The following is a 24,722-nucleotide window of genomic DNA, read 5'->3' on the forward strand; positions in this document are numbered from 1 at the left end:
TTCATAATGGGCATTCCAGACTAGGGTTCTTTTTGCGCTTGAAACCTACTCCCCGCGACCACCGCGTTCCACTAGACTTAACTCGAACAATAAAGCCTTAATGAGAGGAGTTGCAGATATGAGTAGAGATATCGATGCATACACATCTATTCCCAAGGATGAGTTGCGAGCTTATGTAGGTTGGAACGCGACGGGGTATAGCATTAGTTTGGGCGAAAAACAGCGCAAAAGTTCATCCCCAATTTGGGTTGTACCACTCATGGGTCGCCTTTGTTTACAAGGCAATGGACAAAATCCAAGAGCCCAACTAGGGAAGAGTGACTGTACTGAAACGTACACTTTTCCATCACAGTTCTCCCCTGCGTTTTTGGCTGCCAAGGGTACATACTTTGTTTGCAATGATCGAGCATATACATGGTTGCCCCCTGATTTCTCGGGCACGTGTTATGTTGCGAATTTGCTACCGCCAACATTTACTGCTGCCTCTGATTATCACAAGACCAGAGTTGTGAGAGGCGTTGTTAGTAAGGAGGATACTGCCGGTCAGGAAGCGGGAGACTTTTTCCTGGGTTTCCTGCCGTTTTTGGGACCAATGGTCAATAGTAGGAACCTGAGACAACTGACTCGTGTAGTTGAATCCACTGTTAATGTAACGGCCGGTGCCCTTGGTAATTTGACAGCTGAGCTCCAAGCGGATCGCCTCATGACGTTGCAAAACCGTATGGTTCTAGATGTCATACTTGCAGATCGTGGTGGGGTATGTACTGTTATCCAATCAAGCTGTTGCATTTTCATACCAGATAACGCTCCGACAATCTATCAGGCCATCTCCAAACTGCATAAAATTTCCGAATCTATCCACGTGGATAAAGGAGATTGGTCGGTAATGGGGTGGTTCTGGGAACTGATATCAGCTTGGGGATGGAAGATTCTAATAGTCATTAGAACGATCTTAGCCATTCTTTTCCTGTTCTGTCTATGTATACAGTGTGCTCCTGTAATGTGTAGCCTCTGTGTTACATCATGTGTAAGGAAACCTGTATCAAGGGACGAGCTAAGCAATAGGATGATGCTACAGCAACATCTCCATGACTTTGTAGATATGGACCTGGACTCAGATTAATATGAGTATAGTTGATGCCTATGTAAGGGCAAAAGGAGGGTCTGTGGTACTGTAAATTTCGGAACCGTGTTGAAAGCATGGCCCTACCATGCAGACTTCAGTATCAGCGAACCGCAAATGTCAAATGCGGTATGTATGAGTGTTTTTGTCATGTTTCACTGATGAATTCACCGTTCATACGATACCACATATTGAACCCTTGGGTTCCATTTTAGAACAGTAGCCATTTTGTGGTTGCCCTCACATAGGCTGCGCACTAAGGCCATGCCTAGGCCTAAAGGACACGTACACCTTCTGTGACTGCTCTCTGACCTGTGCAAACTGACTCCGCTGCCAGAGGTCAATCCTGTCCGGCCAGTTTCTTTTCTCGCGGCCTAATGTGATTAGCATCAGGGCTCGACCCATCATAAAGTCCTTGTTCGCACACGATCTCTGCCTAAGCCATTTCACACCTGACTCGGTTTCCTACTTTATGGCTTGTTTTACGAGCAGGAGGTGCCCGTTTTATTGGGGTCCGCTGTTATCCGATGAGGGTTCTGAGCCTTGCTGGGTAAAATGACTGTATGCTTAACGAACTGAAATGTGGGATTGTCATTATGGCTCTGCTGTTTCTTTGAAACTAAAATATGTGAATGACCACTTGTAAAATAGGGGCGGTATTGCCCCCAAGCGTAATTTTGTGTATATAAGTAAAGACTTGTTTTTGGTTCGGGAGCAGTCTCCTGAGAACATACATCGTGTTGTACTTCTCGGATACCTGTGATTGGTCTGCAGCCAATAAATACGAACTTTGATTTCATCTAGAAGACTGTTTCTGTAGGTCTGAAACAGGAAGAACCCGAAGTCTTAGGGTGTGTTCCCCTGCCCCGCTGAGTTCTGAAAACCCGGTACTTCAATACAGAGACTGATTCATGTTTCTCTCTTCCTCTGACTTACAACCAGACTGCACTTTTCTTCTGTATATTGCATTTTATATTCACTTAATGTATATTGTGCTTTTAGAACTATATGCACCTAAAATATGTCCACATATGGGAATATATGAAACACATATGCTTATCAGGCTGCTCTTAGATGTTTGCATACAATGTTATGGTTTGACACATCATCCCAGATAATAGATTTCTTATTACTGGATTTATGAACATAGTGGGTGGATTTATCATGCATTTTTCACAGCTGATTATTTTATTAAATTAATCCTCAGGAACCATTGTTTCCTTTTCCCCAACCATCAAATTCCATGGAGGAGAAGCTGTAATCAGTTAGTACAAGTCAACAATAGCATCCCTGTGCTTGCAGCATATGCTAATAATCGCACACAGGCATGGAATTATGTGTACAAAGAACAAACTCTTCAAAAGCAGAAAACTTCATGTCTTATAGAGGAGAGATGAAGCAGTTTAGACATGTATTTTTCAACAAAATAGGTGAACTTGAATAAAAGATGGGCACTCACGAATTAGAGAATGAGCACAACTGCTGGGCTGCAGACACATTATTCAACATTTGTTATTGATGTTTTCAGTGAATGTGAGCTTCCTCTCACCCATGTTGCTTCTGGAAATGAAAGGTCTAAGGAATAAGTTGGTAAAAGTACCAGACGCTTAAAAGGAGCAAACAGACTTTCAGCATGTACTCGCTCTACTGCCTTTCAATACCCTTTTTTTTGTTTTATATAGCGCTTTACATTAGCACCAGTTTCGTTATAGGACACATTCATTTTTGTTAGGCACAGGGAGATTAAGTGATTTGCCCAGAATCACAGGATGTTGAGCGTCGCTGCTGAGACTTGAACCCGGTTCCCCAGCTTCAAGGACGACCGCTCTAGCCGTAAGGCTACATCTTCTTCCCAACAAGTAATGCAAATGTTTATGGTTTTGGTGCAGTTATGGCATGGAAATAAGGTACACAAGTATGGCAAAGTAGTCAGAGAACAATGGGGTAACCCAAAATTAACGTGAAAGACCTGGGTAACTTATGATACAGAAACAATGGTCCAATCGGAAAAAGCAACAAGAGGCGCAAGAGAACTGAATATATCAAAAGATCTACTACCACTATATGGAAAAGGAGCTCAATCTTGTAGACTCAATCCACAGTTATAAGGTTAGGGCAGCAGACAAAATTCCAAAATCAGAAAATTAAGACATACTTATAAGTCAGTCTCAAACAACATTCTTATTTACACATTGTATCAAAAACTCTTGGCTTCACAAATGTATAAATTGATAAAGATCAGTGCTCAGAGAAGGTGCACATGTGAATAAGGAGTAGAAATGGAAAAAGAAAAATTAGGTGTCCTTTAAACCGTTTCACAAATCATATTATTGTACATGGTAGCCTGTTTGGTATACAATTTCTAAATAACATATCGCATCTGGAAGTGGTCCAGTTACTACTGCCACTCTGCACAGATATCCAAACGATCCAGGCTTAATGAAAGAGCGTCGTTTCAACCTGACACCTGGGGAGGGAAAGGGCTAGGAAGGTGAAGGAGCGACCTGGATGCCAAAGTCATCCAACTGAGAAAATAGACCTGGATAATTCCATGAGGCAGAAGAGCCCAAAGGCTCCACTGTGATGGGTGAACAATCTCCTCTTTAATATATGGTTGTAACAGTGACCATAACGGGTAGAACCAAAGCCTTCAAATTCAGCTTAGCCGCGTGGTTCAGCCTTGCTTCCACTCAACTGGCCCTGGCTAGGAAAAAATACACAATTGGAGTCTGGGGCACAAACAATGGAGATAATCACACAGGCCCTGCAGCTGCTACCATGCATCCTCTCTCAAAGTCAGGTGTCCTTGATGAAGTTAAACAAGGGACCCAGATACTACAGATGATGTTCACACAACTCTCCCTGAGCCCTGGTCTTTGCCCCTTTTTGTTGATCTAGACCAATGACCATCATTGATCTAGACCAACAAAAAGACCAGAATGCAAAATCTTACAGACCAGACCCATCAGCCTCATTGATAGCAAAGTAATAACCTTCGGGTGGTGGGGGGGGGGGGGGGGGGGTTGATGACACTCCACTAAATCAACTGAACAGTTGGTTCGCTGAGGAGCCCTATTCACCATGTCAAAGAGGATTCATCACTATTTTATAAACAATCAGTAAGGCTTTCCCCCTCTCCTCCCCCCCCCACACTATGATTTCCTAGTCCACAAAGCAGAGACTTCAATGCACCTACACTAAACTTTACTTCTGCCTTTGACCAAATACCTAGATCAAGTCTCAGAACAAATCAGCCTAAACTACAATTAATATATATTGTTCTCGATCCAAAAGCTCTACACTAACACCACATCCACATTCGGTCCATGAATGAGACAGCACTGGTTGAAGCTCGGTATAGCTCAGTATAAACTGCAGTAAGTGCTCAGAGCCACTTTGTCCTCTTCCACAGTGAAGATTTTGTGAGTCTAAATCAATGCTGCTTTGCAGATGGATTTCCAAGAATCGGCTGTGGTTTCTTCTTGCACCTTCCACCTCCGCCTAGTCTTCCTGTATTTAACTTTCAAGAGCAGAACTCTATTCATTTCTGCTACTAATGGCATGAGACTGCACTACTTCAATAATCTGTACTCCAGCATTAAACTCGCTCTTCTCCATTGCCTCCAACCCAGCCAAACCCAGACTAGTTTCTGGAACACTTTCCAGAAGTCTCTTCACTGGCTCCCAGCGCAATAGAGATTTATAGTTGAATTACTTTATAGTTTAAGTGTTCTGCATAGTCACCGTTTCCCCTACAGTACATTCCACCTCCCCCCCTCCACCTCCCCCCCAAGTTTATTTCCAGATGCCTTTAAAGATATATATATACACCCATGTAAAGTTTTCAGAGCGCTTTTATTGCTCGCATCAAAAGCTTTGTAAAACTTGGACCAGCAGCCGCTCTTTCTGTTAATCGTCCCTATGCATTGAAACAAGTTACAGACGGAGCCAGCTCTGTTCCAGCATTTTAACATTGAGGAAAAGGCAAATACTACTCTCTTCCATTAAATACGACACCTGCTTTGCCGACATAATGTCATGGTTGTAGCGCTAGGACACCACAAGGAGACAGAGCACTTTATAAACATGCTATAACAATCATTTACTTTAGCCGCAGGGGATAAGTCACACAAATTTAACCTACAGAGCGTGAAGCTGGGATGAGCATAGAACATGGCAGAAAACTGCATATCAAAGCCAGATTCAATATCTGGAGGAGGGGTGTTGCAAGCCTAAGTAAATATTTTTCCTGGCTGGTACCAAAAAAAACTGAAGGTAAACAGATTTTTACTTTTACAATAACTTTCCTCTACTGGTTACTGGAAAACATTACATGCAGAATGTTGTGGAAAAAAGCAGGTGACAAAAGGGGGCCTGTAACAATTAGTGAACAAAAATGACCTCAAGGAACTGCTCCCAACTTGAAGCTATCTTTATTCATGTCAAATGTTACAGGTACACGTCAAATGTTACAGGTTTCCTTTGGGAGACAGATAGTTTCTTTGGAGAATCCCCACCTAAGATCAGGTAACTACAAAGGATCCCTCAATCATTCAAAGTTTAGGAGCCTATTTGCAGATTTCAGTTTCTTTCCTTTGACACTGGCAGGGAGGAAGGTGTATGAGTGATGTCCTCAAAAGGCCATCACTCAAAAACACATCTCAGATATCTACTGGGCACAACAGATCATCACAGCCCCAGACTCCAGGATTCTGACAAATCACAAAATGGAACCAGATGAGGTTGGCATTCCAATGGATATTTAAATTACATAGTGTGTGGTACAGGGCAATTTTGACCGACATTTACACGTCACAAATGCATAATCCAAATGTACACATGTTTTCTGTGTGCCCTAACGACATTAATAAGAAATGTTGCACTTGACATTATTGAAGTGCATTCACTATAGAATTTAATAAAGAATTGTGTGCCATAATAACTCATTAAACAAGGTTGATTGTTTAGGTGATTGAATAAAAAACATCCTCCTATATGTAGACTGATTACTCTAGAAACTATAATGGATTTATGTACTGAGTGCACCAAGGTTGTATGTATATTTAATATAAAATGTAGTTCTTAGCCAAACTAACAACTATTAAAAGATTGACCAAATTCCACATGCAATATGAATCCAATGTACTGAAAATGTATATTCATTTCTGTTTAAATGTGCACCATTGAATAGTTTAACTTGCCCTTACAAGGCCTAATTTCCATTCTGCAAAAAATAATTTCCATTTCTGCTTACACGGCTTTCCTTTGCAGGTAGTCACATGTATTGTTAGTTTGAGAATAGACTAATAGTATTGCCTAGACTATTAGCAATAGAGACCCTGAGAAGATGACCTTGACGAAAGAACATGGAGAGCCAAAGATCCCTATTCAGCAATTTTACCACATAGGTTTGGTGGAGACAGGAAGATGTGGTTACCATGTTCAGTGTGGGACAGTTTGCCAATGTTCCAGCTTACAACATGAGAATGGAGAAAGACAATAGAACCCCTAATGATGCGAGCAGAGGGGTGTTACCTGAATGATTTTAGTATGGATAACTGGAGGTTACACTGATGATAGAACACTTTTACTCGGACTTTGAGAGTTCTACATCTCTATGCTTATTCCCTTTGATTGATTCATGCGGAGTGTGGCTTAGGCTAGTACTCAAAATACTCCTGACCCTAGAAGACTCTTGACCGAGCTTCTGTAATGCGAACACCTTCCTTTAACTTTTCACTTGCCTAGATTTTTCTGCAGTTCCCGGAATCTGAGATTCCTTAGACTAATGAACTGTCCTCCTAGTTTGGATTTTAACTTTGATGATTCTAGATGTACTCATGTATAGAAGTGAGGACCAAAAACTCTTCTGAGCACCAGGTCTTAATGTTATTCATTTGTATTGCTGTGACTAAACTTCTTGTTTGTTTAATACTTATAAGCCTAAACTTCTTTAGGAGGTAAGGTTTCCAAGTTATTGCTCTGTATCTTTACAGCATGGTACAGAGATGTGTACCTTACCTGGATTGCTAATTTGTAATGAAACTTAAGTTCCTGATTCCAAGTCCTTATCGTGTAGCCAAATGTGTTACACTGTTAATTGAAATTCATTGTTGCAATGCTACCTCCCCTCACAAATGGTAAGAGGATAGGGTCATAACACTGCATCAGTAGCAAGGAGAGAGGAAGAAAAAAAAAAAACCACAAGACCCCTGCTTAACAGCACAGAGGACTGGGCTGACGGAAAACTTGCAGCCTGAATATTCCACAATGTGGGATAAAACCAAGACAAAGTTATACCAAACATCGAACCACACCTGAAGGAAGATGGAAGCAGAACACTTAAAAATAATTGCCATGGCAAGAGGCAACAACCTCACTTCTGCAGATGGGGGCATGAACAGCAGCAACAAATGTGAATGGAAGTTAAGACCAGTACCACATCCTCCTGTTCCGGCCACGATACTTGTCGATATGAAGTAGTAAACATCTAAAGATGGTGTTGCAGCATTTAGACATTAAAAAAAAAAAATAAAAAAAAAAAAAATGCTTCCCTCTTAAATGACTTGTTCCATGTCAGTAACCAATGAAACAGCACTCTTCAATAAAAAGGCACAGCAGATTTTGGAAAAGAGATGGATCGTGGAAGGTTGCACAAAGTAATTGACAAAAGAATTGGGCTGGGAGGAGTTCAGCCCTAACCGTAAAGATAAACTAGTCAAGAGACCTGAAATGTCAAACATTCCATCAACTGGAGCTAGGAAAGACATGCTGGATCAAGCTTCTTTTTTTTCCGTCCACAGATTCTGAACAAAAGGTTTCTTCTTTAATGAATATGTACCCGTTTCCAAATACCTAATCCTTTGCAAAAATATTTCCCATTCTGCTATTCTTAAATTTGTTTGGCAAAGACCCGGTGTGTCTATACCAACTAAAAAAGCTCTCAATTCCAACAAGGGTTCATGTAAAAAGTGCAATGGTATTTTCAGAGGCAGAAAGGCCTGTGATGGATTTGAGAGTACTACAGTAACTGGCTGGATGTACACTCCTTCGAGGTCTCATTATTATTTCAAAGCCAAATGGCAATGCTTAATGGGGTGGAGAAGGCAATTCGGGAGCCTGCCTCTGTCCCTCCCAATAAGTGGGTCCACTGCTGAGTCCACCCAGAAAAGTAAATCCCAAAGCAGCTCCAGGTTTCACCTTATTGGTAGTTACGAGAACAGAATGCTGGTCAGTGGAGTGGGATGACTGCAGCCTACATGCACAAGTGGCTGGGTGATACAAGGACACTCAAACCCCCAGCGTTATCCCATACCTGTTCAGGAACACCACACTATAGGGAGGCATGTTTCGCACCATGTAGAAGTGGTAAACAACGTGCAACATTGGTAAAGTTTAATGGCTAAGGAAAGCACAGGTAAAGATCCTGCGGGCCAGCTGAAAGCTACCTCCCATGAACAGAGGGTGGAGCACCGCTGCATAGAGAACATGATTCAGTCCCTACAGTGGATAACAAAAGGTAGTACAGAGGTTTGGGTAAGGCAACCAGCTAGTACTTCACAAACATGTCTCACTCAATAGATTGAGCAGTCTCCTTCGAAAGGAAGTACCCAATTTGTCTTGAAGGTTGGAGTAAGCGAGGTGGAATGTGGCGTTTCGTGCTGTGTGGTACCGGCTGCTACATTTTGGATGCGCAATACTGTATTAACTAAACATGCTGAGCAACATTACCCTGCAAGATGCTTGCGGCACGCCTCAGGTGTCAATCTTCAAAACAGCCTTAGGAAACCTTGGTACATACGACAAAAACGTGCTCATGAGGCGTCACGATTGCCAACTCGTCTAAAGGCCATGAAAGTGTACGTAACAGGGTGTGGTACTTCTCTGAACACTAAACCCTATAATCTGTTGGTCATAATATTGATGTATTACATGACAGGATGTTACTCAGCTAGCCTCTGCCAGCTGCGAGACAGCCCTGAGAGCAGAGGGGATGCCCATGGGGTCATTACCCTACCCTTCCCCTCCAGCCAAGAATGGTTTGAAGTGAAACGGGGGCAATTCGAGCCAACCCTTTTGAGGGGGAAGGGTTTTGACCAGCTTCAGCCCTCGCCTTGCACACTTAAGTGGATTTCTTTTTATAGAGTTGAAAACGTTAACATCAAGAAGACTGGTTGACAGTTGATTTGATCACATGATGATGATGAATGGCTTCTTGTGGAATTTGGCACAAGGCCAAACAGGATTAGCCTTAATAAGATTTAGAATAATGTTTATAAAGCGCATAGCTACATCAGCTGACTTGTACCAGCGCTAAGGTTTCAGTCCCACATATACAGAACAGAAAAATAAGAACCCTAAACTACGTTATCTGATAAACCATGTTTCTAGATTCCAGTGCAGCACTGCCAGAGAAGGTGCAGATGGTGAGATTCTAGGCAGATTTAATAAAAGCCGAGCTGCCATGGTTTGCACACGTTGGAGTCCTCTTCGTCATATGTGCGACAACCCGGAGATACAGGGAATTGCTGTAAACCAGTCTCTGCAAGCACTTGCAGATACAATAGGTCTGGTTTTAATGCGTCAACACAAGTATTCACAAATACTGCTCACATACACAAATGCCAGCCCTGTTCACTGCTAATGGCAGGAAATGAAACAGCTTTGTTTATGGAATGCATACAGGCTGTTTAGAGTAACAGTGCTGATAAGAGTACTTTTCAGAATGCAAACATGTCCCACGTGCATTCCTGAAAGGCAGGATGATACACCAAATGTCCAATATTATAACAGGTATAGCAGGTTTCAGGAACATGGTCTATGAACACAGAAAATGACCAGCGTGACTATGCCACGGAGCAGGCGTAAATATTTGCATAGAGGCAAGGGGACAAGATTTCTGGAAAATGGTGGAGGAATGAGACCTTACAAAGGCAGTCGTACCAAAGAGTCTTAAAGTACATTGTTTGTCCACCTCCCTCCACACCATTGCATGTGCAAGTCCCACTTATGGACATCAAAGGCTTAAAAGTGCAAATCAAGGTGTTAAAAACTGGTGGATTTGCACTCTTAAAGGAGTTTACAGGCACATATCACCCATTATGGTGCAGCACTGCACCATTGCTTGGGCAAATCCTAAAACCAGGACCAGAAAGCAATCCAGAGCCGGAACGACCTGTAAAATTCGCAGACATGTGCAAATTCAAATTTGTGGGCATTCACAAAGTTGCCACGATTCATCCCACCATAGAAACAGAGGCATAGCTAGACCTTGTGGCACCCGGGGCTATCCCTCAGATTGCTGCCCCAGGGGGCGGGGGTTGCTGGGGAAAAAAGGACAGCAAGCACTTGAGAGGACCGAGACATGTAGTATCGCCGCTAATAGTTACCTCGATCATGCAAGTTACATACATGACACAGTCCAAGGCTACACAGTTGAATACACCAGTGACTGGTAGTACAAAAGAGAACACAGACTGCATGATCTGGGGACTCAGAAAAACCGCATGTGACATCCATCAGAGAACCGCGTGAACAATTACCTGGTAATCCACTCAGCACAATGCAAACATGCACATACATGACACTGTTCAGGGATCCATCATCTACAGCTGACATTAAAATGACCAAACATCATGGTCCCCCCCCATTAAAGCAGTGCACTTTGTGATCTGCATGGTAAATGTCTTTTCAGCAGGCATATTAACCCTCTGTGCTACCTTTCCAGAAGTCAACCCTTCCACTAGACAAAACTCGGATCTCTCTAGGAAGAACATAAATCACCGAAGTTATCATGACATTTATGGTTTCTGAAAACTGCTGGAGGCCAGGAAGGTGGCAGCAAGTTTTTTTAAAACCATTATATACTTGCAAACACTACGCACCCACCCGAAATAGGTACCCAGTGCGGTCACACAGTTTGCAACGCCCTAACCTGCTCAAGGTTCATGTGACCTCAGTGACAGTCACAGTGACTGGATCTCTGTTGCTCTAGGGTGTGCTGCTTCGTAGGCCTGCCCGCAAGACTGGAGATGAACTTCAGTATGGATTGTGGTGGACAGGCATTCAAAGTTAACTCACAATTGACACCACTAGGGTACACCTGCTTGTGCTAAGACATCAAGCCTTCTAAGGTCTAGCATGGGAATATGCTCCCTCAGTAGAGAGATCTGGTGGACTGGTCATGAAGGCTGAACCCAGTTCCAAATTCGACAGCTCTGGCCATAGTGCCACATCCTCTCCCCCACTGAACCCCATAGTGCCCCACTGAGGGAAACTCGCACTGCCTTCAGCTACAACCTAATTGTGCCCGCTATAAGCACTTGGATGTGGCTCAATTCAAATTATGCACTTGATAAGAGTAACATGCTGCCTAAAAAAAATTAAAAAAAAAAGTACAAGAAAACACTCATAGGGAATGCAAGATTAAGTAAAGCATGTGAAATGTAAGCAGAAACATGGTTACCTTAACGATCTCTCACTATACAGAAATCAGCGAGCTGGCAGTAACTGCATTTTTTTTTTTAAAACACAATACCAAGAGCTGAAACTCTTGCAAATGCAAGACCTATTGTATTGCAAATGCTAGGCTTAAGGTAAAAGAAATGGAGTTCAACAGAAGTCCATTTACTAACTCTTCACAAAAAGTCTTTTCCCCACTGGGCCGCTAGCTAGCCAGCTGGGGTAAGACAGGTTTATGTCTTTGAAGCATTTTTCATCCTTGCACAAATCACATCTCTGCGTGTAGAAGGAAGCAAGGCAGAAAACAAGCCAGATATCCAAAAAGCGCAGCCGCTGAAAGAAACCTGCTGGTTTTAGTATCCTCATTACAAGTAGCAAGAGGATTTCCAGACTTGTGTCACATGTGATCCTGAGCAAGAGTTTCGAGCTAGTTTCTCTTCTTTCTAAAAGGTAGAATGCTTAGAGGTCGAGGTGGGAATATGCGTTTTATAACTAAAATAAAAGGTTGAGCATTTTACAAAGTGGAGAAAGTTATGAAATTGGTGGCCCTGTGAGCTCTGAGACAGAGGAGGCAGCAGGTAGTGCCCAGGACGTTTGGCCCTGGGCTTTAAAAGGAAGCGGCAGCTGCAGCCATAACAGTTCGATTCTTAAATGTACAGTAATACAAGTGCAAGATGTAAAGCCCTGTTTACAACAGAGCTCTGTAAACCACAAGCCCTGGTCTCCAGTGCTTGAGATTAAAGAAAGAATTAGTGCTCAAAAGGTCTGAGTAACAGGAACGTCCTTGAAAACGGGCAGAGCTTTTAAAGCCCATATGCATACAGAATAGCATGTCTTGCAGAGACAGCGCAAGCACTGCCTAGGCGAGACCTAAAAAGTGTAATTGGGGAAATGACGGCATTGCATAGGTACAACTGTACACAACTTTCAAAAGCACACAGGAAAAACCCTCACGATTGTAAAGGCAGTCACAAACGTTTCTTAGAATACCCTCGGGGCAGTCTTGCTTATCCTTGGCTAAAAAGAAAGGCATGCAGCTTCTGGTGTGATTAGTGAAATCCTGCATACGCGTGGAGGGACATCTGGAAACTTGCAGCCACTTCCTGAAGAAGGATGACACCCATTTTGATAGCTTTCACAAGCAGCATTTTGCATGTCATTTCCACCTCCACACCAGCTTGGTACTGCACGGCTGCCTTACCAGTAGTTTTAGCTTATAACCACCAATGACAAGTCCAAAGATGGAAGCGTAAACTGAAAGGGCCAGATACACATACTATAAGGTTTTCGATTGCACGGCTGCTGGTTCAGTCTCAAACATTGTAGCAGTGCAATTTGAAACAACTGAAGGAGCAGGAGGCAGGAACAAGATCCTTTACTTTGAAATAGAAGACTCTATGGAGCAAAAATTAAGGTCAAGAACTTGGTATGAGCCTCAAAGCCATACAAAGTTAAACGGCGCTAATGAATAGATTTGTCAATAAATAGAGCTAGAGTAAACGGTGGCAAAGTACTCCCAACCTCAATGTTCTGTCAATTACTTCAGGTGTATAAAACACTAGATATGAAAAATACCTTTTCAGCGACTGATCAGAAAACTGTTGAAGGAACTCTCATTCAGTGAGCTACACATCCCTTTCTCGATGCAAGCAAGCACCAGCACGGTGAGCACGACACAAACGCCAGGCGCAATCTCGTGTTTAATCTTCGGTAGAAAAGCAAAGGTTTCAGAAGTTTAGTCAAGGCTTGCTATAGAACGGTTGCAAAAGTGTTCACAAAAGCCACAGCAGACGTGTTAAATATGCCGGGGCAGGGTTATTGGGGAGGGGCGTACAGTAGTTCGAGAGAACTAAAATGGCAGCAGTTCAAAATGGCCTCCCTACAAACATTTTCAATCAGCGGGCACAAAGCTCCCTCCTGCCCTCAGTTAATAAATGAAGAGTTCCTCCTAGAGATCCAGAACTAATGTTACACGGGACCGGGTTACATTGGTGGACTGGAGGGGATGATCTTAAAAAGTAGATCAAAAGCAGGGGGGGGGGGGGGGGAGAAATACATGTGTTAGCCACTATGCACAACCACCAAGTCAACTTAAAAGACCATTACTGGAAGCTGTCCCCCCCCCCCCCGAAGCATATTATGGGGGTTCTTAGCAACCCTAGTCATGTCATCCTTTCCGTGAAGGATAGCTCTATAAAGAATACACGGGGTAGGCACGTGACAGTAGGACAGGATGTTTAACTTGTACCCAATATCAGTTTTCATCCACAGCTTACAAAGAGTGCACACCAGCTTGCTCGCAGATAGTGCTACATTTTTATTACAACAGGGTAACAAAACTGTACATTTGTAAAGAACTGTACATTTCATACAAAATGACATGCAGTTTCCCCCTCTGCCCTTACAAAAAACACTGTAGTCTAGAATTCAACAAAATACAAATAAGCAGACTGCTCAGCAGCCCAATTTAGCAATACATGTAAGGTCAAAAAACTAACAGCATTTGGTGATAAGTCACGGCTCCTTAACCCTAGGCCACGTCAGTGTAGTGGGCAACTCGAGAACGTCAATTCACAGCTTCGGAACGTTGCAGTAAGTGGGCCCTGGGTTGGGTTGAAATGAAACATTTGACCCATGCCGAGGAGAGCAGCAGCAAGTGCACAGAGGGAGGTGGACGGCTGGGGGGAGGTGGACGGCTGGGGGAGGAGAAGAGAAGAAAGAAGATCTCGGGGCAGTGGCATGCACCAGAGTAAGGGCCAGTCAGGCAACGAGAAATTCAAGGCAGTCGAATTAGTCATTAAGGAATTTGAGACCACTGGAGCCAGATCTGAGCTGCCGCATAAAGGGAACCTTCCAAACAAGTCTGGCTCCTCCCTCTTATCAGCTGATGCACGTCCTAGGCTTGGTCACATTTTGGATGAGAGGTACAAGGCAGGACTCCGGGCCTAAGCCCAAAAACTAAAATATTGCACAGTGGACTTGTGGAGGTCTAACCAGTTAAAATTCACACGTAGTAAAGGCGTCGTAGGAATAATGAAGCGACACTTCAGGGAATGTTTTACTGGTGGGGTTTTAGGGTGTATGTAGACTTCCAACGGTTGATCACATCTCTTGGTACTTCAGGTGATAATGGTCTGAATTCTGGGGCTCCCAGAGCTAGGGCACTCTACCCTAACAGCATGGGCAACGAAGACAATCTTGCCTGATATGTTGTCGACAGCATGGAACAGTGGCCCCAGAATCCAGAAATCTGGAGGGGGTGGGGGAAGAGCCATTTCCTCTCCTGTGCTACAGTGAAGTTGAAATGCCAGTGAAGTTGAAACGCAAGGCCAAAAGTGCTGTATAATATTCAACACCCTACAAATAGAGGCAGTTTAGTGCTGGGAGAATTTGGTAAATGGCCACAAGCCATAGAAAACAGGCAGTGACTGGGCCCCAACAATAGGGACTCAGTGGGTTCTTGGCCAGGCTTGAAACCTGACAATCTTTGAAGTGCAATATCCTCCCTCCCATCATACCCTGCTACCTCACCCCCTTAGATTAACCAAACGCATCCACAGGTTCATTTAGCTTAAGGCACACTTAAAAAGCAAGGCCTCATACCAACCCTAGTGACCCTCCCCCACCCCGCTTGCTTTTAGGTGTTCCTCTATTCTCCAGTGACTTGTTCTTTAAGATATAGGTCCCAGCATGAGGTATTGCTACGTCCCACCTCACCCCCCCTGGCGTGCACACTACCATGGGGGGGTTAGCTAGCTACAGTCAAGATGTAGTTTTTGGACGGGCTTTTGCATCCCCTCATCATCTCCTCCTTACAGGTCGGTAACAGGAAGGTGGCAGAGGAGGCTGGGGGAACTTGGGGTAGGGCTGCCGACTCATAGAGCACACAGATAGAACCATCCTCCCCGATCCGATATGACACCTCGAATGGGTCCACCCACAGCGTGAGCTCTCGAGGCAACAGCGTGAACAGCTGTTGACTGGTAAGGCCGATCCGACTCGCCACCTTGCCGATGATGGGGTCCATCTTGTGGTTGATGCGAATGCAGCGGTATCCGGATCCTTTGGCGGGCTTCTCTGGAAACCAGTGATGTTTATAGTGGTCTAAAACAGAAAGACAACCGCTCATTAATTCAAGGCACTGTGTATCTAAAGATCACGCCCTAAACGGGCACATATTAGCCACAATCTCTAGAGAATACTCCACTACAGAGACAGGCCAGGCCAGGCCATGCCATAATAACCCGCCTGTCTTCATTTTAATTGAAAATAACAAATAGACTTTAGAATGGTCATCCACGGGTGCGGACGATCCTACCAACCAATTAATGAATATAGAGTGACCTCATCCACAGCAGGATCCAGCAAAGAAAAAACAAGCATTAAAATGCAATAGGTCTCGCCTTTCATTAAGTGAAAGCCATTTGCATTGCTATACAATACCATTAGCAAAGCAAATGGTATTAACTTAATCAAAGGCAAGACCTATTGCATTTCCAATGCTTGTTATTGGGGCTGGGACTTCACCATTGCATTGCTATAGTATCACTCAATGGGGCACAAACCAATGCACACTGGAGCTTATTGCAGTACACGGAGATGTGAGCGCTGCACATGCTTTACAAGGACAGAATCATCAAAGGCCACTTTATTTTATCAACAGTGACTGAGCGGAACGGTTCTTTATTTGCGGAGCACGCTTTCTAACCTACCTGATCATAATACAAGCCAATAATGTACAGTCGTAAAAATACTGCACACACACACGTCAGTCCACATTCCTGAATTAAGGGGCCGACTGCAGCTATTAGGTGTGTGCAAGGCACCCAAAAAAAAATAAAAATAAAAGCGGATTTAAATACATAATAGCATACCTAAATAAATGTATCATTTTAAAAACGGAAATCATAAGGGAAAGGCACATAAAAAAAAATCCTGAAAAGTAGGTGGCAACCCATCGCATTGAAGGAGAACGACGCCAGCCATACTCACAGCGCCGTGAGCGCCTCTGCTCCCGCCTACTCCACCTCCCCCAATGGCTGAGCTACGGCTTACAAAAGAAACAGGAAGAATATTATTTGCCCCTCAACACCATGCATTTGAGAATAAACTTGCTAACAGAAGAAATGTAACAGACTCGCTGATTAACACAGAGCCACACACAGAGCCACACATACATACACAGAGCCACATACACACACAAACACACAGATCTAGACACATACATATTGATTTTGGGAGCCAAAGCAGAAGTGGCACCGTTGTTTCTAGATCTTTGCATTTATCACTAAAAATTAAGTTGGCAGGTGTGCACCACAAACATTTTAATCTTACCTTCTCCGATTTGCATCATTTTTGTAACACAAAACCAGCAGAAAAGGTTTGTGAATCGTGGACAAACACTAAACTATCTCATAACCAGGGATGACTTGGTAGATATGCTAATGTTTAAAAATAACAGCTTCTAGCGTGATCGGGGCAGGCACGAATCTCTGAATTCCAAAGCGGAGTTGGATTAACGAGGGGGGGGGGGGGAGGGGGAGTTTATACGCACTCTCGCCTCCAGCATCAAACAAATAACAAACTGAAGCAGAAGAGCACAGCTGATACAAGCCTTCGCCGAGTCATTCGTACAATTGAATTGCATTAAAGATATCTGAGGGTTAAGTAAATGGCCAGCAATCACCGATGTGTCGGTTTGGTTCAGAATCCAACTTGTAAACAAGTGCGCCTCATACAACCTACCGCGTATAATGCTCATCACTTACCATCATCAAGTTATTTTTTAACTACAAGTATGTTTTTCATGGAGAACATACAATGCAAACTTTACACAATGCTCCTGTTTATTTTGCCAGACAAGAGACGCGGGTCAGAGGAAGACACTCGGGTAATTTGGGAAGGATCCCACAACAGAAGCAACCAATTTGCAAACCCGGATCTCTGGTTCCGAAGAGTGCAGTTTAGTTACCAGATCACTTCTCATAATCATACGAAACAGGCAGACACGCTGTATTTAAGACACGAAACGTGAGGGTTGTTCCGTAAAAGAGGACTCAGGTCAAAGCTTCTCCATGCACCCTACTCACTGCCGGCCGACTCACTGCCGGCCGACACACTGCGGGCCCCCTTCTGCCAGCGACATACCTTTCCACTGAGTGACTGACTATAAACATGCAAAGCACGTACACATAGCCACTGGGTCCGCGCACACCGAAAGTACAAAAAAAACCAAGAGTACATAATTAGGTGCACGTGACAGCCCAGACTGGGATCCAGACAAGGAAAATGAGGTGTGAGGTGGCGCTCTGAGGAGCCGCAGCAGGCTAGGGCAGCGCAGATGGGGGTGGAGACTGGCAGCAGCGGATTCAGAAGCAGAGCATAAACAAGACACTATTTCAACTAGCAATATTAGCTACGAATCGACACAGGTAAACTCTGTACACCCCATATCACAAACCCAGTTCTGCATCATGCCATGACTATGCTACAAACCGGACTGCTGTTGATCGCACTGAAATACCACTGACAAAACAGTCTATAAGATGCAATATGTTACAAATTTACTCATATTCACCAATATCCCAACCCATAATTCCACAGCTAGGCTCTAAACACTACAGTTGTTACCTGGACACCGAACCACCACTAAAACACAATACAATATCCTACACCCACTCGCCAGATATACCCGCTCTACAAAATCCACTCAACTTTAACAGACAAGCCCAAAAACCTGGACGGGACTTAGTACAGTTGCATACGTTTCTGTACGTCTAGTTAGTAAATATACAGTTGTATGAGAGTCACAGCACCAGGATACCCTCAGGGGTGATCGTGCTTTTTACAAATACACATAACATAAACGGAGATATACATTAGACAGAGAAAATAGAGGTTCTCAATGCTCACCAGGCGCATCATTATTACAAAGTTTATAAGTGCTGAGTAGTGATAACCAACAGGAGGTAGAAACAACCACAAATTGTTTTTTTTTTTTACATGAACCACATACAGAGGCAATGTTATTGGCTAGGGTGGGCTTGAAGGTACATAAAGCTGAACGCCTCATTGTTCTCAATGAATCTGACTCAATGTTAAGTGCAGAGAGTTTGAGACTTCAATAGTATGACCCAATATCGCAGCCTAAAATATTGTACAGCTATGGTAGCGGCTGACACCTCTGTGCCATTCAGAATCCCAGCAGAACTGGCACATTATAAAACCAGAAGTCTCAGCTGGCACATTGTGGAATAGGGGGGGGGGGTGAATCTCACAAACTGGAAGAGATCACAGGGGCTGAAGTTAGATGCATCCTAGAACCTGTACTCAGCAGAGATGGGTTGAAACCAGAGGCCTCCTTAAACCTGTGCAGCGGATGCCAGGACAGATAGCTCATGGCCTGTTACAACCTGTACAGTGCAGAGGGAGGCTGGCACCACAAACTAAGAATCTGCACGGAGCAGACAGGAAATGAAAAGAAATGCTTTTAAAATTGTAAGGGTAGTCAGACTTGACCCGACACAAACCTGTAAATGTTTAAACCGCAGAGGCTACAGTAGTGATTGGGTTGGGTGAGGAGTACCGGGCTTGTGGGAGGGCCGGATCGGGCTGTCGAAGGGACAAATGGGGAGGGCCAGATAAGGGGAGTCATGGGGTGGCTAAAGGGGCGCCGTTGGCATAAATAAGCATGTATAATATGACTGAAAAGCAAATGCATTTGGGAAAAGGAAAAGCAAAGCTGTATACAAGTCACGGATCAGTAGGAGGGAAAGGGATGCATTAGGGGATGCTAGGCTGTGTATAGAAGTACCAGTGCCTGAACCAGGAACATTATGATTTTCCCTGACAGCACCTTATCGTACCCACGGCTTGATTTCCCCCATCGTCCATTCACGTCTTGTACAAACGGCGGCCTTCCTCCGCCTCCACCTCCCCTCTCTCTGCCCCTCCTCAGCCCCCTGCCTGCTGCACCCCGTCCCCAACTGAGGCCCCAGCGAGAGGGGCACAAAGGCCGGAACAGGCCGCAGCCGGGGCCTGCAGTAGGCCACTCTGCCGCTTCCCTCCTTATTTCCCGGGGTGCTGTTCTTACCTACTGGACGGGGGGGGTTGGGCCCCGGAAACCTGCTGGAGCCGTTTCGATAGGGTAAGGTGGGCCAGGAGCCGGGTCTGGTTGGAGTGCGGCTGCCGCGGTGTGTGTGTCCGGGGGCGGGGAAGGAGTTGGGAGGAGCCGTAGGAGGAGTAGAAGGCGGGCACCCCAGACAGAGCCACCCACCAGGGGCAGCATTTTGGCAGACACTGTCTTTAAAAAAAATCATTACAGTGCAAACCGGAAGGGGTGGAGGTCTGCGCAGACTTCTGCCCTAGGCGACATTCAGGCTGAAAGATTATGGGAGCAAAATCATCACTAAATAACTAAGGGAAAGGGCTCTTTCCTATGAGACAAAGGGAAACAAAGAATCAGAGGAAAAGAAGGCAGAGCGGGATGACGATGACCCCCTAAAGCAGCCGCAGCACCAAAGCTTCAGTTGAAAGTAGTTTAGACCGAGGAGCGCTGATAGCAGGGGGAGTGGATGACGCCATGAACACCACCGCCTTTCTCCGAGGTGAAGCAGAAATGCCTCGGAGAAAGGCAGCGGCGGTTTCGGATTCGGGGGCGTGTTTCTTTTCTCTCCGCTTGCCATTGGCTGGAGGAGAGAAAAACACGCCCAGCAAAAAGTAACAAACAAAAAAACACGCCCCCGAATCCGAAAAGGACGGGGCTTGTTTTGCGAGACGAGCCTCTTCTCCAATGGCTGGCCAGCATTTAAGAGGCCAGCCAATGGAGAAGAGGGGCGGGTTCAAGCCTCTTCTCCAAGTCATTAAATCTCACGAGCGAGACTGCGCAAGCGCAGCCTTCGCTAGCCGAGACCTAAAAACGGCCTACGTCATTAGAAACTAAAATGGCCGGAGCGCTCCTCAGGGCACTGCCGTGCGACCAGAACCACCAGTAGAAGGGCAAAACTGGGGCCTCACAACAGTCTGTGAGGGAGAGGAGTTGGTCTACCGGCTAGAGCGCGCGACCTCGGAACTGGGTTCGAGTCTCAGTATCGACGCTGAACATCCTGCGATTCTGGGCAAATCACTTAATATCCCTGTGCCTAACAAATCTGTGTCCTTGTGTAATGTAACTGGTGCTATGTAAAGCGCTCTGATACCTGATTGGATTCGGGTCAAGTTCTCGCTATATAAAACTTAAAAAAAAAAAAAAAAAAAAAAGTGACCCTTTCCAACTCAAACATGTTTTGTGTTGTGCGTTAACAACAAGCATAGGAGTGCTGAATACACAATTCAACCAACGGACCCTTTTTACGATCCCCTTACATGGTGGCTTTTCCATGGCTCCCCACTCAGAGCACATTTGATAAAGACAACACATGTCCCTAAAGTGACCAGGTACAGAACATTTAAACATGTATGTTCAATGATGCAAGACTTCTGAAGAAAGCTTCATATGAACTAACGACGCTAACAGCGATATTGTTGAAAACTGTAGGATGGAGAGGTGCCTGGACATTAGTGCATTCTGTATGGCCGGGAGGGAGGGCAGTCATGTGTGTAGCGCAGGGGCCAAGAGCGGTCCAATATTAATCTAGAGAACAATGGTTTGTTCTAAATGGCATACTGGGGTAATAAGAATGGTAGTGTGTATGGATTTGCGTTAAGAAGCAGTATGACGCTCTGGGGACATTTCATGGACGGTGGACATATATCATTTTAGGACTGTACGGTACACGATGGGTTATAGAGGTGCTCCGAGTGAGCGAAAGTGGCATATAATGCTTGTAGGGGGACCATCATAACTGATAGATAGTTAACAGTATAGAGTTTCCATAGACATGGGGGAGGAGTGCTAACGTCAAGCAAGAGCTATATAAAACTTATAAAATAAAAAAAAAAAAAATAACGTCACTGTGTTGATGTGTACTGTATTAGATGTGCCACGAAGTGAGTTTCTACGGCCAAGGATCCACAGAGTCGTGAATTAAGGTCATCAGTTCCCCACCTTTTTTAGGAGTGTAGACCTGTCAGACTAGGGTCGCCAGGGAATGAACATCTCCACGGAGACGGAGTACAAAGCAAAGATAAAGGTTCAGTGCTCACCTGCTAGCGCCTCGGCCATAGCCCCTCCAAAGCCTCGCAGTCGGCTCTCGCTCACTCGACCCCGAAGCAATGAGGACAGGAAGCCGGCGGCAGCGGTGATCTCCGGGCGCCCAGGGGAAAGGAGGGGTGAGGACTGGGTAGAAGAGGCGGCGGTAGAGTCCTGCGGCATGACGGGGCCTCTTTTAGTTCCGTGGGGGCAGGAGGTCGATTTGCGCCTATTCTGTTTCTTTTGGATCTTGAGGGGCGCTTGGTAGGGCCACTGAGAGCGGAGTAAGTAGAAGTTAGCTTGGCTTCTCTTGAACAGAACTGATGGTGGGAAACGGCCTCACAGCTTCTTCGGTCTGTTTGTTTCCAATACTCTGTTGGCTCCGGGCAGATGCGACGGCAGCCTCTCCCAGGACCACACGTCCTTGGTCAGGCCGGGTCGAGTTTCATCTTATTTCGGATCCCCGATCCTGCGCTTCACTGGGCCCTTTAATGCAGCGTCCCCGCCTTTTATGCTGTCTCACGCTCTACGCTTCTGCTATGTGGAACCAATTAGCGACCGGATCCTGTAGAGGACGGAAGCCCCACCCCCCGAAGGCAGCCGAGAAGTCTTGACAACAGTGACGTAAGCGCTGGGAAAGTCTAGACTCTAGAGCAACAGATGTAACTGCCTATTAATAGGAAGGCGAGGAGAAGGGGTGAGAACCGGGAGGAGGTTGTAGGTGTCGAAGAGGGAGGAAACTGCCGCATGAGAGAGGTAGAAACTCCAAAATTAAGAGTAGCAGCGAGAGTAGGGCGGGTGACACCCTGGGAAGGAATGGGACTTGTGTGCAGGTGTCCTCTTCTGCTTAATTTGTAAAATAATAGGTGCAGGTGCTCACAATTTTTCTTAGGAGGCCACACCCACTTCCCCCCAGTTCCACCCATTTCCTCCAGTGGCTCCACCCACATCTGCCACTGGCACAGCTGAACACCAGGTGTAATACCTGATCAAAATTTCTGTTAGTGAGCCTTCCTAAAGTAAAGGAGGTTCTCATCCTGATTACATTGTGGGGGAAAATTAAAGCAAAAAGTGCATTTCTAGCACAATTTTGGCAAAAAGGGTGTGTGGTGAAATAAAGCTAATCTATGATCACATGATTTGGGCAAGCAAGGTAGCTGTGTTTGACCTCAGGTGACTCAGGTTTCACACTGTGTACTTAGAGCAGAGGTGACAAGCAGAATCCGTATTTTATTTCTGGCACCTTTACATGGTGTGATGAGATGTGTGGTGAGATCCCAGAATGAGGGCAGAAAAGCACTGCTCAACAATCGAGACTACATTATACTTGTTTTCATGCAAAGGGAGGTTTATTAGATTTACAATGTGTTGAGCCCAGGGATTCCTACTGGGTTCCCTGTGAATCATGATGGGCAGTGGCAGTCACTAGGTCACGTGATCACCTCTCCTGAAAACCCACTTTGTTTTCTGTGGGCATATGACTCGAGCTTTGAATAAATGAAGAAAAAAAACACCCTAGCACAATTTAAGCAGAAAAAGTACACAGACCCCTTTGCCATAACAAACGTTTGTGAAAGTTGAATTTATTCTGAAATCCATCTGTTGTGCCTCACATGGATTTTTATATTTTAAACAAAAATTGATTCTGCAGAGAATTCAGCAACTATCTGGAATTCATATGCAAAAATACTTTTCTGCTATTAGCTAATCTCCTTCAGCCCATTTAAATTTAAAAGTGTTTCCATTTCTTTCTGGAAGGTGGGTGCCGATTTTAAAAGCTCTTCTTTTTTTGTTGTTCTTTTTACCCCCATCAGCCCGTCTCTTCACTCCAATAAATGTAAAAGCAACAAGAACATTAGAAACAGCCTTCCCATACAGATATCTGCAATTCCTTTTGACTATTTCTTCTAGTAAATGTGATCTTGTACCCTTGCAATCATGTTTCCCCACATGAGGTCAGCAGACAGTGTGAACTGGTAAAAGGTGCGGTTAAACGAAAACACTACAAAAATGCACAGTTCTCTTTTACAAGACCAAGGCAATAACACATAAATAGGTATGACGCACACATCCACCCCACCCCCCTTCCTCCCAGCGCCAACAATGATTTCCTCCACTTACCTGATCCATGAGGGTGATTCCTGGTCACAGTGGGCCACCGGATGGGTGCTCCAATTAGCTTGTGCACACCACGTGTTAGTTTGCAGTTCAGAATGCCCTGCAGTGCCTTCGGCCCAGCTACTCCCAGTAATGCTGCCACGCTCGTGCAACACAGCTATTAGAGGGCTGGCAGTTTTTAAAGTGTACAGAGGAACACGTCCACACCTGCATCTGACAATGACTGAAGCTGGTAGTGGCCCCGACCATGAGCGATCCAAATGCAGGATTTCAGGTCAGTGCGAGGTCATTAAAGAAAGGCTGCTACGCACTTCTAATCTGCTCTATGACATTGTGGAACGTTTGTTCTGAACTTCCCCAGCCTACCTCAGCCCACCTCAGCCATGAGCCCGCCCTCAGCCACGATTATCCAATAGAAATGGCATGTAAAGGGCAGGCGTGCACTGCTGACCTCACGAACGAACGTGATGATGATGCACTTTCAAAATGCCTGGACCAGGGTGGGCCAGCGTGCGAAGACCCACAAGCTGAGGCCAAGGAGAGCAGGTACATTTTTGTTAATAAATGTCCCCACGCACTTTTTTCTTCTCACTTCTTGTAGGAAATAGTAATTCGGAGGGAAGGCAAGAAACATGATAGTTAATCAGGAGACGCTTTTTAATACATCCTCACAGGTTCAGTACAAACATCGAATCCGCTAACGGCATCACATAACAACTCACCCAACTCCCCGTCCCTTTGAAAGATGCCACCCGCAACCCCGAGCGAAGCAGTCACGAGCCGTGATGGAAGATCACGCTCGCGATGGCCACGCTCCGGGCACCCAACACACCTTCCCCCCTTAAAATTGAACAAAGAAGCAAAAAAATAAGCATAGGTAATTAAATAAGT

General features: G+C 44.9%; 1 protein-coding gene across 2 annotated transcripts in view; it reads right to left on the reverse strand.

Annotated features, from left to right (window-relative positions):
• Positions 1-22,236, reverse strand: part of LOC146869881 (protein BTG2-like) — a 301,843-nt gene extending 279,607 nt beyond the window's left edge. The window contains exons 1-2 of one of the 2 annotated variants that reach the window (XM_085623814.1): positions 21,728-21,858; positions 2,583-2,683 (exon numbers count right to left, since the gene is read on the reverse strand). Coding sequence is in view for 1 of the 2 variants with exons in the window: in XM_085623817.1 (XP_085479943.1) it covers positions 15,333-15,688; positions 21,728-21,896 (525 nt within the window). In the remaining variant the exon portion in view is untranslated. Of the gene's footprint in view, positions 1-2,582; positions 2,684-13,886; positions 15,689-21,727 lie in introns of those variants that run through there. The other variant, XM_085623817.1, reaches the window with a different exon arrangement.
• Between the last annotated feature and the right edge of the window lie 2,486 nt (positions 22,237-24,722).

The sequence above is a fragment of the Triturus cristatus genome, chromosome 1_1 (assembly GCF_964204655.1).
Source record: "Triturus cristatus chromosome 1_1, aTriCri1.1, whole genome shotgun sequence".
Classification (NCBI taxonomy): Eukaryota; Metazoa; Chordata; class Amphibia; order Caudata; family Salamandridae; genus Triturus; species Triturus cristatus.